Raw genomic sequence first — 13,497 nt, 5'->3', positions numbered from 1 at the left:
GAAGGAGGTAACCTAGACATCGCTTTTCCACTTGAGCTGTCTGTGAAGAACTCAGCTGAGTGTGTTACCAATCACTGCAACTCCAATCTCCCATTCACCACTAGTCCCATTGTTTACTTTCCATCTGTCACTGACTAACAACATTCGCTTGGCCACAATTCAAACATAAAAACCACAAAGTAAACATTGAAAAATTAGTTTATAAATTAAATAATTCCATATTGCATATAAAAGTCAACTAATCGCCCTTGTACATCTCCTCCTGTGTGACTTTGCCTGTCCTTGTACTGACATAGTGCTCCCCCATTTGGCTGCAGCATGGTTAGTGGAAGGCTACTGATATTCAGTGGAAAAGACTGCAGATGGCCTTGGAGGACAACCACAAGCAGCTCCGAAGGCCCAGTTGTGAACTGCACCATCTTGGCATGGGCGTCAGGAAACTGGGTTGGATGACGGGTGGAATGGCAGGGAAGAGAGGGTGAATGTTATGTGCCTGAGATTGGATAGAAGGTTCATGCTGCATAGAGCCATTGTCACTCCCTCCCTGGTCAGGACCTCAGTAATCCAAGTAAGTAGGATGATAGCACAATGGTTATGTTACTGGGTGTGTGATCCAGAGACTTGGACTAATGGTTGGTGCTACAAGTTCAACTCTCACCATAGTAGCTGTGTAATTTAAATTTAGTTAATTAATTAAAACTGGAATAAAAAGTCAATGGCAGTAATAGTGACCATGTAACTACCATATTGTCTTAAAAGCTGGTTCACTACAATTCTTTAGGAAAGCAAGTTGCCATCCTTATCTATTCTGATTGATATGTGACTTCTACCCTCTGGAATGATCTAGCAAGCCACTCAGTTACCAAGAAGAAGGTTTAACACTACCCTTTTAAGACCAATTAGGGATGAGCAATACATGCTGATGTTGCCAGGAACACCCAAATCCTCTAAGCAAATAATAAAAAGCCTATTAGAGGACAGTTTGCTCAGCTGTTGAGACACCCCTCGAGGCCTTTTGCACACTGTAATCCACAGTCAAGAGGGCAGCAGGCTAACCTTGCATGACAGCTGTCTGAGCCTCCATTACAGCACTCAGACATTGGGAGGGTACTACTTGTGCTGTATTGGGAGCTACAAATTGTCTATTAGACGCTGCATCATGTTGGCCACCACTCCCGTACTGGAAAGGATGGGCTCCAAGCTCTGAGCAAAGCCTGGTGCCAAGTTGGTGTTGGATCCCTCCATGTCCCTTGACATTGACCGTAGGCTTTCTGGCAGGCTTTCAACTGCAACAAACATTTTGTTGTGTATACCCATCAGCATTCTTCTGTGGGCTGCCCTATTGAAGTCCTCATCTGATTCCTCTGCAGCTGTGTGCAACGTTGCCTTCCAGTAGGGGGGTACCTGGACTGTCCTTGCTTTGGCTGCAGCCCACTCATGATATTTCTTCATTTTTTGGAATTTTATTCATTTGATTATTAAAACATTGTTTCCTTTCAGTTTATCTACTATTAATAAAGTATCAAGAAAATTAAGTCAGCCTTGTAACTTTACAGATCTCTGATATTCAATTTGCTTTGTAGAATGGGCCCATGCTTGAAGTTGTGGGCATAGTAATATTAATAGGTGTGCATTACAATACATTAAATAACTGAGAAAGCTTTAAAAAGGGCGAGTAGATAATTAGATTTATTATCCATTTTATGGAATTAAGCTTGTAACCAGCATTAATTATTTACAGATCTTGCATTTCCCTACTGAACTGCAACAGCTCAACATAGAAATTAAACTTTTTGGCAGTGAAAATCATGTAGAGCTTCCTATCAGGCTGTGACTATAACATAAGCATAGATGTAGCAAAAGTTAAGAATTCATCTACATACCCACAAAAAGGCAAACCAGATAATTTTGCATTCTTTATTCAAATGTCTTCTTCCAATATCAGTCCAGCTCTCAGTGAGCAAATGTTCACTTGTTTCCCCTTTAATGTCAGCTGCATTGTTTCTCAATTATTGACAATGCTACTTAGGTGGTTAATATGTTTTGAATCTTGCAGTGTTGAACAATTCTGGGAAATGCTGATGGACATTTGAGTCCTACAAGCTCCATTGGTGGATGTCTTATTGTTACAGAAAGAATTTGTGTGGTCCCTTCCAATCCATAATCAAGATGTTTGTATGTAAGGTGTGTGTATTTCCTTATCCTCAGAGTGTTTTTTCCTAATTTAAAATAAATTCCAGCAACAAGCTTGTTAGTGATTTTAAAAGTAAAGAAGGTTATGTATTATCACACACTTGCCCCAGATGTTTGAAACACAATATCTCAATCACACATCTTACTTGCACTTTCACACACGTAAAGATTAGATACAGGTGAAATTAAAGCTGCAACTATAAAAGTGGAATTTATAACTCAGTCTCTATGTCAATGGAGGCCTGATTTCTTCTTAGCAGAGTTGATCCTTCAGTTGGAATGACAGTCTTTAAGAAGCAAAGGATTCCTATAAAGCTGAAAAGCCCCTTGTAGACAAATAGCAAGCAGGTTGGTTCTCAGGTGGACTTGGAAGTGGGAATGAGTGCTTTGGCTGCATTAGAAGACTTTCAGCTATGATTGTTCAGCTGTTTCAGATGTTTCTGGTGTTTCAGACATTTCTCTGTTGAATTTGCTTTGTTCGGGATATTTTAAACTGTAGTCTCTGAAAGTTAGTTTCAGTCACATGACTTCAGGGTTAACACTTCTGGGGTCCAGATCACCACGATACAATAGCAGTTGACAATGATCATTCACTGTTATCTCTGCCCCAACTTGAGCTCAACTATACCCTTTTGTTCAAGATGGCACTTGGAGACAAACACTCCCGGGATCCCATATTCCTCAAATGCTGGTTCATTCTTAAACAATGAAATGCTTAACCTTCACAGATGGCTGTGAAGTAACCTTATTCAGGTCCATATTTGATGAAATATTGGCCACAGAATTGAATACTGTCCACAGCTTAAATGCCCATAGTCACATATTAAGTTGCAGCCATCTTAACAGGTTCTGTGGCCACTTTCACAAAGCATGATCTTAAAGTCCATAATATCCAATATCCTCATGCTTGTACTGAGCATGACATTATATATTACAACTAATTGTGACATAAGAAAATCAAATAGTTCTAATGTAACACTTAAAACACAAGGTGATAACAGATAGAATGCGGCTGAATAAGATAAGATTTGGATAAAAGCAAAAAACTGTGGATGCTGGAAATCCAAAACAAAAGCAAAAATACCTGGAAAAACTCAGCAGGTCTGGCAGCATCTGTGGAGAGGAGCACAGTTAATGTTTCGAGTCCGCATGACTCTTCAACAGAACTAAGGAAAAATAGAAAAGGGGTGAAATATAAGCTGGTTTAAGGGGGGTGGGTGGGACAAGAAGAGCTGGATAGAGGGCCAGCAATAGGTGGAGATAACCAAAAGATGTCATAGGCAAAAGGACAAAGAGGTGTTGAAGGTGGTGATATTATCTAAGGGAATGTGCTCATTAAGGGTAGAAAGCAGGATGAGCAAGATACAGATAGCCCTAGTGGGGGTGGGGTGGGGCGAAGGAGTTGAAAAAGGCTAAAAGGTAGAGATAAAACAATGGATGGAAATACATTTAAAAATAATGGAAATAGGTGGGAAAAGAAAAATCTATACAAATTATTGGAAAAAACAAAAAGGAGGGGGAAAATCAGAAAGGGGGTGGGGATGGAGGAGAGAGTTTATGATCTAAAATTGTTGAACTCAATATTCAGTCCGGAAGGCTGTTAAGTGCCTAATCGGAAGATGAGGTGCTGTTCCTCCAGTTTGCGTTGAGCTTCACTGGAACAATGCAGCAGGCCAAGGACGGACATGTGGGCATGAGAGCAGGGTGGAGTGTTGAAATGGCAAGCGACAGGAGGTCTGGGTAATGCTTGCGGACAGACCAAAGGTGTTCTGCAAAGTGGTCACCCAGTCTGCGTTTGGTCTCTACAATGTAGAGAAACCGCATTGGGAGCAACGAATGCAGTAGACTAAGTTGAGGGAAGTGCAAGTGAAATGCTGCTTCACTTGAGATGAGTGTTTGGGCCCTTGGACGGTGAGGAGAGGGGAAGTAAAGGGGCAGGTGTTGCATCTTCTGTGGTTGCATGGGAAGGTGCCGTGGGAGGGGGTTGAGGTGTAGGGAGTGATGGAGGAGTGGACCAGGGTGTCACGGAGGGAACGATCCCTACGGAATGCTGCCGGGGGGGTGAAGAGAAGATGTGTTTGGTGGTGGCATCATGCTGGAGTTGGCGGAAATGGCGGAGGATGATCCTTTGAATGCGGAGGTAGGTGGGGTGATAAGTGAGGACAAGGGGGACCCTATCATGTTTCTGGGAGGGAGAAGAAGGTGTGAGGGCGGATGCACGGGAGATGGGCCGGACACAGTTGAGGGCCCTGTCAACGACCGTGGGTGGAAAACCTCAGTTAAGGAAGAAGGAGGACATGTCAGAGGAACTGTTTTGGAAAGTGGCATCATCAGAACAGATGCGACGGAGGCGAAGGAAATGAGAGAATGGGATGGAGTCCTTACAGGAAGCGGGGTGTGAGGAGCTGTAATCGAGGTAGCTGTGGGAGTCGGTAGGCTTGTAATGGATATTGGTGGACAGTCTGTCACCAGAAATTGAGACAGAGAGGTCAAGGAAGGGAAGGGAAGTGTCAGAGATGGACCATGTGAAAATGATGGAGGGGTGGAAATTGGAAGCAAAATTAATAAATTTTTCCAGGTCCAGACGAGAGCATGAAGCAGCACCGAAGTAATCATTGATGTACCGGAGAAAGAGTTGGATAAGATTTGGAAATGAGCACAGGGACCATGGCGCGTGATTAACCTGTGCTCATTCATTGTGCTGCAGGTAGGACATTAAATTTATGACACCTGCTGATTTCCATGATTGCTGCAGGCAGGTGGCGCTGTTCATTGGCTGCACATATCAACAGGGGACCTGATATCACAAGTAGTTAGTGCTGCTTAAGGGTAGCTTGTTCGACTTAAAGGGGAAGTGAATTGCAACTGCTGGAAGTGGTGCTTGGAAGTAAATTGATTTTGAAGATGCTATCAAGATGAATCAATCTGTGAGACAGCATGCATCAAGGTTTTCTAATAATGAATTGGAAACCTTGGTGCAAATGTGGAGAGGGGAAGGTACATCCTGTATCTGCATGGGGGCAGCAGGTCTTGGGCCAGTGGGAAGGGGTAGCAGCAGAGGTCAATGCTACAAGTATAGTTGCAAGAACATACTCACAATGGAAGAAGTTTAATGATTGTCAAGTTGTCAAGGTAAATGAGTTCAATCATCAAATAGCATATCGCATCAACTACACCATAGTCTCATCCATTGCTCAATTTACTACATCCCCATTACCCACCTACCAACAATCTCTATCAATGAATACTCAACCTTAAAATTCATATGCTTTAGCTCACCTTCTTACTCTTAGCACTATTGCAAGTCTCATTCCCACCCACTCAAAGCTCGTACACACTGACACTATTCAACCATAACAGACACATCACCCAAATATATTGCAGGACACTTATTGACACACTTCCATATATCTTGCAGGTAAACATAACAGGAGATACAGGAAAGAGCTGGAGGAGGACAAGTGCATCTATATGTTTTAATCCTCAGGGAAGAGAGAGTGCTGGCCATTAATGAGAAGGGCTTCAATGAGGCCATGACTACTGACAACACTGGAAGATTTGATGATGAGGGTACTAACATACCTAACCCTCCTCACTTCCCACTACTCCCTCATTTCACAATCTCTTCTGATTCACAAAGTGAAGAAAAGTAAGTGCGCACTTTTTACTTTCTCTTCTCCCTTCATCATAATCAAACCCATGTCCCCTTTTCATTTTCAGACACCCAAGAACAGGAACCTTCACGGTCAGAACAGGAAGGGAGTGAAGATGAGGAGTCACTGTCACTCGATCTTACACTTGTAGCCAGCAGCTCAGATAATGACACTGTATGTACTTTGGGGTCTGGAATACAGGAGGAATCTGCATGAGGTGAGGCACCAGGCACAAGTACACAGGAGCCAGGATGACAGGAAAAGATTGTGCAGGTGCCAGCTTCACAGAGGGCAAGGCCAAACACTAATTTTGTTGCAGCTGACTCAGATAAGGACCAAGCTACAGAAGGAGGCATACATAAGCAAATGTTTGGTGAACAGAAAAGTCTGCTAGAAAGCATGTGCACAATGTCAAGTAGGATGGAAGAGTCCAGCTCCAACTTGGCATAGGGCTTTGTGCAGAGCTTGGAGCCCATCCTTTCCAAAGTGGAAAAGGTGGTCACCTCCATCTGCATGCTTGCAGAACCCACCGTAATGTGGCAAATGATGGCCAATGTCACAGCTTGCAGCACAATAAGCTCCAGCTGCTAAATTGGAATCTCAGACTGCTGTCTAGCCAGCCCAGACTGCTACTGCTCATGCCAAGCTGATGCAGTCTGAAGCCGGAACCTCTAGGCCCAGAGCGGCTCGAGGCTGCTCTCCAAGGCCATCTGCAGTCTCCTCAATTCAAGGCCAGCCACCTTCTATTTCCCATACTGGAGCCACTGGGGAAGAACCTCATAGGAGTACTAGGGAAGGTAAAGGCATACAGAAGATCATGATTAAGGAAATGCACAAGGGCAATGGATTTCATTTTGTATGTATTATTTAATACATGAATTTATAAAATTGGATTTGAATTTGCATTTCCTGCTTGTTTTTATTTTTTATGTTGTTGGAAAAAGGAATACAGGAAAGATGAAAATGGGTCCGTAGAATGGGGAGGTAAGTTGAGGCTTCTGGTATCACACATGAATAATCTGATCGTATAAAGCCAAAGCAGAAATGGACCATCTACGTTATAGTCTCCCTTCCTCTTCCTCCAATTCCTCTTTTTACTTTCTCATCCACTTCCCCTTCTATTATCTCTCCGTGGTTTCCCTCATTCTCTCTGCCATGTTCAATACCCAGAGGAAGTCCGTCCATATTTCAGAGCAACTTCTTTCTGCATAATATTTTGTCTCACAAAAGATGTACTGCAAGAGCATTCCCTGTAGAGTATTCAAACTTTAGCCAATTAAAGGAAACACCCAAAAATCTGTAGAATTGAATCAGCAGCCAGAAGCAATGATCCAGCAACAAATCTATAAACACTTCATGATCCTTTTAAATAGCATTGGTAAGGAGTCCTTTCCATTTAACATCATGTTCAATTGTGCAAGGTTAAGACAAGGTGTTTCCTGGAGTGGGGAGTTGAAAAATGGTAGGAATGGCTTCAAATCAACAGCTGGAATTTGCCAGCCCATTGGTTTTGAGCGTCACAGTGGGTGAGGGAGGGGGAGCAATATGGTGAGAAGGTCCAAAAATTGGTTTCAAACTGGCGTGAAAGCACAGTGAGATCATCTTATGGCGTTGAACATTAATCCCATTGGAGGCCAGTGTGAACCCACTTTGCATCCTGCTAATGGGAGGCAAAGTAAGGCCAGACCAGAATTGCACCCCCACACCAGATTTACCATTATGCCAGCAGGAAAACACACTGTCCCAGAACACATCTAGGCAAGGGTGACGTACAGAAGTCAGGATTTACTGTTATGGTCTTTCTCAGATCATGGACATCCGAGGGGAAGAAGATGCTGGAGCCCAACAGCTACTGGAGGAACACGGTATCACATGCTGGGAGAATTCTCATGGACATGGCTCCGCCGTGAAGCAGCTCACAGAAGGTGAGAGGCTTCCGTTGATGTCTCAATTCTGCTTCAGAACATCACAGTCTTGGCCATGTGCTGCTATGGATGATTGGTGAGAGTGGGGTGGAGAGGAAAGTCCAGCTGTGAGTGGGAGAGGAAGGTCTAGGGTTGACTGGGAGAGGAAGGTGTAGCAAGGTGGTGAGGTTGGGGCGGGGATACAAAGGTGTCGGGGGTGGGGTTTAGGTTGGGGGTGAAGAAGATGTTGGGGGAGTGAGGTTAGGAGTGGGGAGTATGGGGTATGGGGGGAAGGAGATGTAACGGGGAAGAATGCGACAAGTGGGGTGGTAAGCGTAAAGGGGGAGGAAGGTGTAAGGGATGGAGTTTGGGGGGGAAAGGAGTTCAGAGGAGGGGAGAGGTTCAGAGGAGGGAAGGAGTAAGGCTAGAGCAGGGAGTAAAGTGGAGGAGGGAGTATGGGTGGAGGGTGGAGGAGGGAGTGGGGAGGGGATGTCCAGGTGAACGTGCAAGGGAGGGCCCGTGGAGTCAATGACTGCCTCCTGGGAGTGAACTGAGGGTGGGCGTGGTAGGTGGGAATGGTTAGTATGAGAGGGCAGAGTGAGCTGGAAGGGTGGGAGGTGAGGGTGCTACGGTAGCGGTAGAAGGGACGGCAAGGGTGGTTGGTGGGGACTTGGTGGCGGACACAGACCCTGGGTGTGGGAAAGAGGAAGTCAGGGCGGTCAATGTGGATGGGGGTGGGATTCTCAGGGAGGTAGGGGACGTTCACATTCACCTGGACATCCTGGAAAGAAAAGGGTCGTGGTTGGTAGGTGACGGTGTGGAGGTGGAAGGTGATGCCAGAGGGGTCAACAGTGATGGGGGAAAAAATATGGGTGACTGGGGAAGGGAAAGGATGGGAGAGCTTACAAGAGACTTGACCATGACCATGTTTGTCAAATTGAAAGTAAGAGGAGCCTCGTGTTGGACAGGCACTGGTGCTGCATGGGAGTGTGATCAGTGGGTGGGCGGAGATGCAGGTCAGCTCAGATGGTCAACTGAAAGTGAACCCCAGCAGGCAGCACTGAAAATGCTCAGGGCATTGAGATGAGTGTGATAGAGGAAGGCTCCGTGGGCGTGGGAGAGTGCTTGCATGAGGCTCCAAGAGGCCCTGCCACACACACACACACCCTTCTCCTTCCAGAATCACTCATGGTCTGGTTAAAGTGTAACTGAAGTGCTAGTGGGGGGATTGTGGGGGAAGACTCACAAAGCCTGTAAATGAAGCTGAAAGACACCATTACATATTATTCAGTGAAAGTGAATATATTTTCAGATTATAAAATGACATGTGTTCACCCATGCAACAATCCTTAACTATTCTAGGCCTACACTGCTTCTAGGTGCTGCCCTGACATCCGCAGCAGGGGTGGAGACAGTCTATGCAATGGTTGGCCCTAATGCGTCTGATGACTTTGGCGTGCGCCCTCTGGAGAGCTGAGGCCTTGAGGGCCCCGGCTTGCTTTGGCTATCCGCCTGTGGGCCAGCTGCTTCTTCTGCAGTGACAGAGGACGAGGTTGAGGGGGGGTCACAGACAATGGGGACTTAGAAGGAAAGGACAGCCTCTGAGATTCCTGAGAGGATGACCCAGGGGTGTCCAGCTGTTGCTCCTCCTCCCTTGGGGTGTCCGAGGGTCCCAGCCTGACTGTTGAGTGTTTCCAACAGCTCTGCGTGATGTTTCCCCACCTTCTGATGACTCTCCACAATGAATTGGAAGGCCGAATCCGGAGGCTCGTCATCTGACTTGGACCTCACAGATGCCTCTTTCACAGCAGCCTTCCAGAGTGCCGAGGAGCTCGGCTGAACTTGCCTTCTCCTGCTGCAGACACGTGTCCGTGCGGTGACCCAAATTGTGAGCCCAAGCCTGCTCTAGATCTAGGTCCCACCAAGATGTGTGTCTCTGTGCTGGTGGAGGGTGTGGGTCTTCCAGGCTGCTCATTTCCATCTCTTCTTGGCTGGAGGTGAGGACGTGGATGGAGCTGAGGGACTGGCTGTCTGATGGGGTCGGTCGCTTGGCAAAGTTCCCTGTGAACCAAATTAGAGATAATAAGTGCATGGCAGCAGAGTCAAAAGCAGGAGAGAGAGCACTCACAGTTGCATTGAGAGAGGGATGATGTGGTGCAGGATCCTCACTTGGGTGTTCACCACCTACCTCACTGTCACCACAGGCACGGTTCATGTCCTCACCAGTCAGCACGTTGGCACACTCCTCAAAGTGAGTAAGGGGCCTAATGTGGGACACTCCACCCCTAGTCTGGGACCTCGCCCTGATGTTGTGAGACAGCTTCCTCTGCATGAAAACAGACGGAGAGAGTGTGAGCAGAACACATGGCACTGCATGGAGTGTTTGTGTGGTGAGCGGAGACATGGACGGGATAAGGATGCGTGCTCGAGAGGGTATGAGTCTGATGGAGATGTGAGGGTGTGTGTGAGAGTTAGTGGTGTTGTCCCTTGAGGTGTGAGATCCCTGTGGATGTGTGCTGGATTTGTGAGTGTATGAGTTGAGAGCGATGAGGTGGTTGACTTAACCTGGCAGAATGGATGAGAGCATTCATCCTCCTCCTGCACTGGATGGCTGACCTCCTCTGTGCTCTGGTGGTGCTGACCGCTGCTGCCACCGCCTCCCAGGCCAGATCAGTGACTCTGGTGGGTGTTCTGTGGCCAGAGCAGGGGTAGAGGACATCGCAGCAGTCTTCCACTGCTTCCAGCAGGCGCCCAGAGAGGCGTCAATAAATGTGAGGGCTGCCATCTTCTTTGCTTCCGTGGCCATCTGTCACCTGGAGCAGCTCTGGTCTGAAGACATGAAGTAGGCTGTGCTCTGGTGCGCTTTAAATATAGTGCCCGGAGCGAGGAAGCGCATAGCTCACGGCGTGGTGGGCAAATCTGAGCCTGTCCACCAGCGATCCAGCGTGTTCCCCATGAATGCACTCTTAATGAGGTGGGACACGCAGGGATTGGGACAATGTGCGCAAAAAGCTGCCACTGCGGCCGGCAGCTAAAATGTCCTTTTTCCCACCCGCTACCGCACTTTGTGAAAATCTGGGACAATTCCGCCCAATGTTGCACACTCATTCACATCATTATCTCACTGCTCTGCAAGCTGCAGTGGTCATCAGGCATTCTTGCAAACCTTCTTACTAAGATGGGAATCCTGAGCTATTACCCTCGGAAATGTGTGCATGCATCTCCAACCCCATTTCTAAGTCTTATGTGGCAGTATGGCACCTAAAAGCAGGCAGTACATGGTCTAAGTTAGCCTCCTGTGGTCTGGGATTTCCGGCCCTGCCCGCCACTGGGATTGTCCGGTCCTGTCGAAAGTCAATGGATTTTTGGCTGGGCCGCCGAATCTCCCATGGAGGGTCCTGCCACAAAGAGACCGGAAAATCCCGGCCAATGTCTTTATTTTCACACATTCATGGAATGGACTTTGAGAAATGTACAATTTTTAACCTTAACATTGCTATATAGATTACAAATGACAAATTAATATTGCTGTTAAGCTATGTTACATAAAATTTACAGCACAGAAACAGACCATCTGGACTATGTTCCACGTCAGCTTCCTCCCATTCCTTTAACTTCATCTCACTTAATTGATACATATTTCTACTCTTTTCTCCCAAACGTACTTACCTAGCCTCCCATAAATGCATTAATGCTATTTTCTCCAACCATTCCATGTGCTTGCAAGTATGTTAATGCTGTGAGGCTGTTATTCTGAAACCAAATTATTGTGTCTTGTATAATGATTACACTGACACTTACATTCACTGTATAGAAGCAGTCCAAAAATTACAAGTGTAATCATTAGTAATGTACCAAGTTGTGGCCCTGATCGATCCTTGCTAGCTTTAGGCGAACAATGGGAAAATTCATGTTTACTCAGTACTGAAGTTAATTTCTGTTGCTGCACCTTTTAATCACATTGGTTTAAAAGAAATTAAGAACAAAATTAAGCATCATGTTGAAAACACTACACGCAAGCCAACTTCCTGATTTATTGTTTCTGTATTACTGTCACATTACCTTAGCTGGAATAAAAGAATTGTTTGTTTCCCCTTTATTAGGTGTGTGAATGGCAGTCAATGGAGGTGGCCATGAATGGGTCATCTCCTGGAGAAAAAAAAAGAAACCAACATTTAGTAGAATTTGCATTGTGTAGTTTAGGATCAAAATATGCTTTTATAACATTTAATGTGTATGTTCATCAGCTAGAAAATGCAAGTAGCAAAAATCTTCTAATAAACAGATTCGATAGGGAAGAGAAATGAAGGCACAGATTACATCAGTACAAAACTATGGTTTTAAACAAATGAAATATACCAAAAACCTTGCATCTAGAATATGTATCAGTGACCACATACATTAACAGTTTGTCAATATATTTACAAATGCAAATTACAAAAACCAGTACAGGGGAAAGTGGGAGCTTTACCATCTTCACCTGATCTGTGCTGGGACCAATGTTCTGGCATATTACATAAATAGGGTGGTAGAGACAACTTTAAACCAAATAGTGCAGGGAAGGGACCACATGAGGGAAGATGTGGTAAAGTAAAGAGAATGGACAAGCAGATTAGGGATAGGTGTCATAATAACCAGAGTGTGGCAGAAAGGGACAGAACTTACAAATATAAGATAGTATCAGCAGATAAGGCCAAAGTTTGCAAGAATGATGAAAAGACAGAATTAAAGGCTCTGTATCTAAGGGCAGGATCGTCTGTCCCATTGGCAGCAGGCATCATAGTGGGTGTGAGCGGACAATATAGCAAGAAGGCTAAAAATCGGTTTTACACTGTTGTAAAACCAGTTTGCAATCATCCACTCCACCCAGCAATGGTGAGCTGTGTTTCCTGCCGCAGCACATTGGAAAACCCAAATTCAATTCTTTAGCATCTCATCCCCTGCTCGCTGGAATCTTCCTCCCACGTCAAATTTACCACCCACATCAGCGTGACTTCTGAACGGTGTGCTTCACGACTGCCTTTAAAAGGCATGCACCTGGTGACCTGAACTTTGAGGGGAACTCAGAGGTGAGTAAACACAACCTTGCACAGCGCTTGTGAGCATTGCCCGTAGGACATCAAGGAAGAGGCATCGCATATTCACGGTGGACACAGCAAGTCGCTATTTCCCGGCTGGCTTTCAGTGCAGTGCTGGGGCAAGAGCTCTAGTGCAGGTCAGGCCAGTCAATGGGGGGGTGGTTGTGGGCAAGGCAGCACAGACTGAAGGAAGTACACAAGCATACACCAGTGTGGGGGGGTGGGGGGGGTGGTGGGGGGTGGGTAGAGGATGAAGGAAGTGGCCACGCACTTGAAAAAGCTTGTCAAAAGTGAGCATTCTTTCACAGCTGACACAGTTCAGCAGCACCTCCATTGACATGCTTGGAGTTGGGCCTCTGAAGCTTTTCTGCCCACTAAAGAAATGCAAATGCATGAAAGCACCACGAAATGCACCAGAACTTTTCACCCCTTGGGTGCAAACTGCAAATTAATGTGTGTTTTAGGGGACAGCAGAACAATTGGCCAACTGGGGATGTTGTAGAATCCCCTTGTGAAAGGTGGCCATGGCGCAGTCACTGGAGGAGGTGCTCACAGCCCCCTGCAATATCTTTATTAAGGTTTGGACCAGTACCCATCAAGGTTCAAGCTAACAGTGCAGCCTTGCAGCGTGGGTTAGGACAATGCCTGCTCCTGAGCTGAGAGCACGGC

The 13,497-nt window shown here is 46.0% G+C and overlaps 1 protein-coding gene across 1 annotated transcript in view; it reads right to left on the bottom strand.

Annotated features, from left to right (window-relative positions):
- Positions 1–13,497, bottom strand: part of LOC144683080 (AF4/FMR2 family member 2-like) — a 165,140-nt gene that overhangs the window by 6,158 nt on the left and 145,485 nt on the right. The window contains exon 2 of the mRNA XM_078546107.1: positions 11,813–11,899. Coding sequence (XP_078402233.1) covers positions 11,813–11,899 — 87 coding nt within the window. The remainder of the gene's footprint in view (positions 1–11,812; positions 11,900–13,497) is intronic.

The sequence above is a fragment of the Cetorhinus maximus genome, chromosome 7 (assembly GCF_964194155.1).
Source record: "Cetorhinus maximus chromosome 7, sCetMax3.hap1.1, whole genome shotgun sequence".
Classification (NCBI taxonomy): domain Eukaryota; kingdom Metazoa; phylum Chordata; class Chondrichthyes; order Lamniformes; family Cetorhinidae; genus Cetorhinus; species Cetorhinus maximus.
The sequence above is the reverse complement of the archived record's forward strand: the minus strand, read 5'-3'. Positions and strand labels throughout refer to the sequence as shown.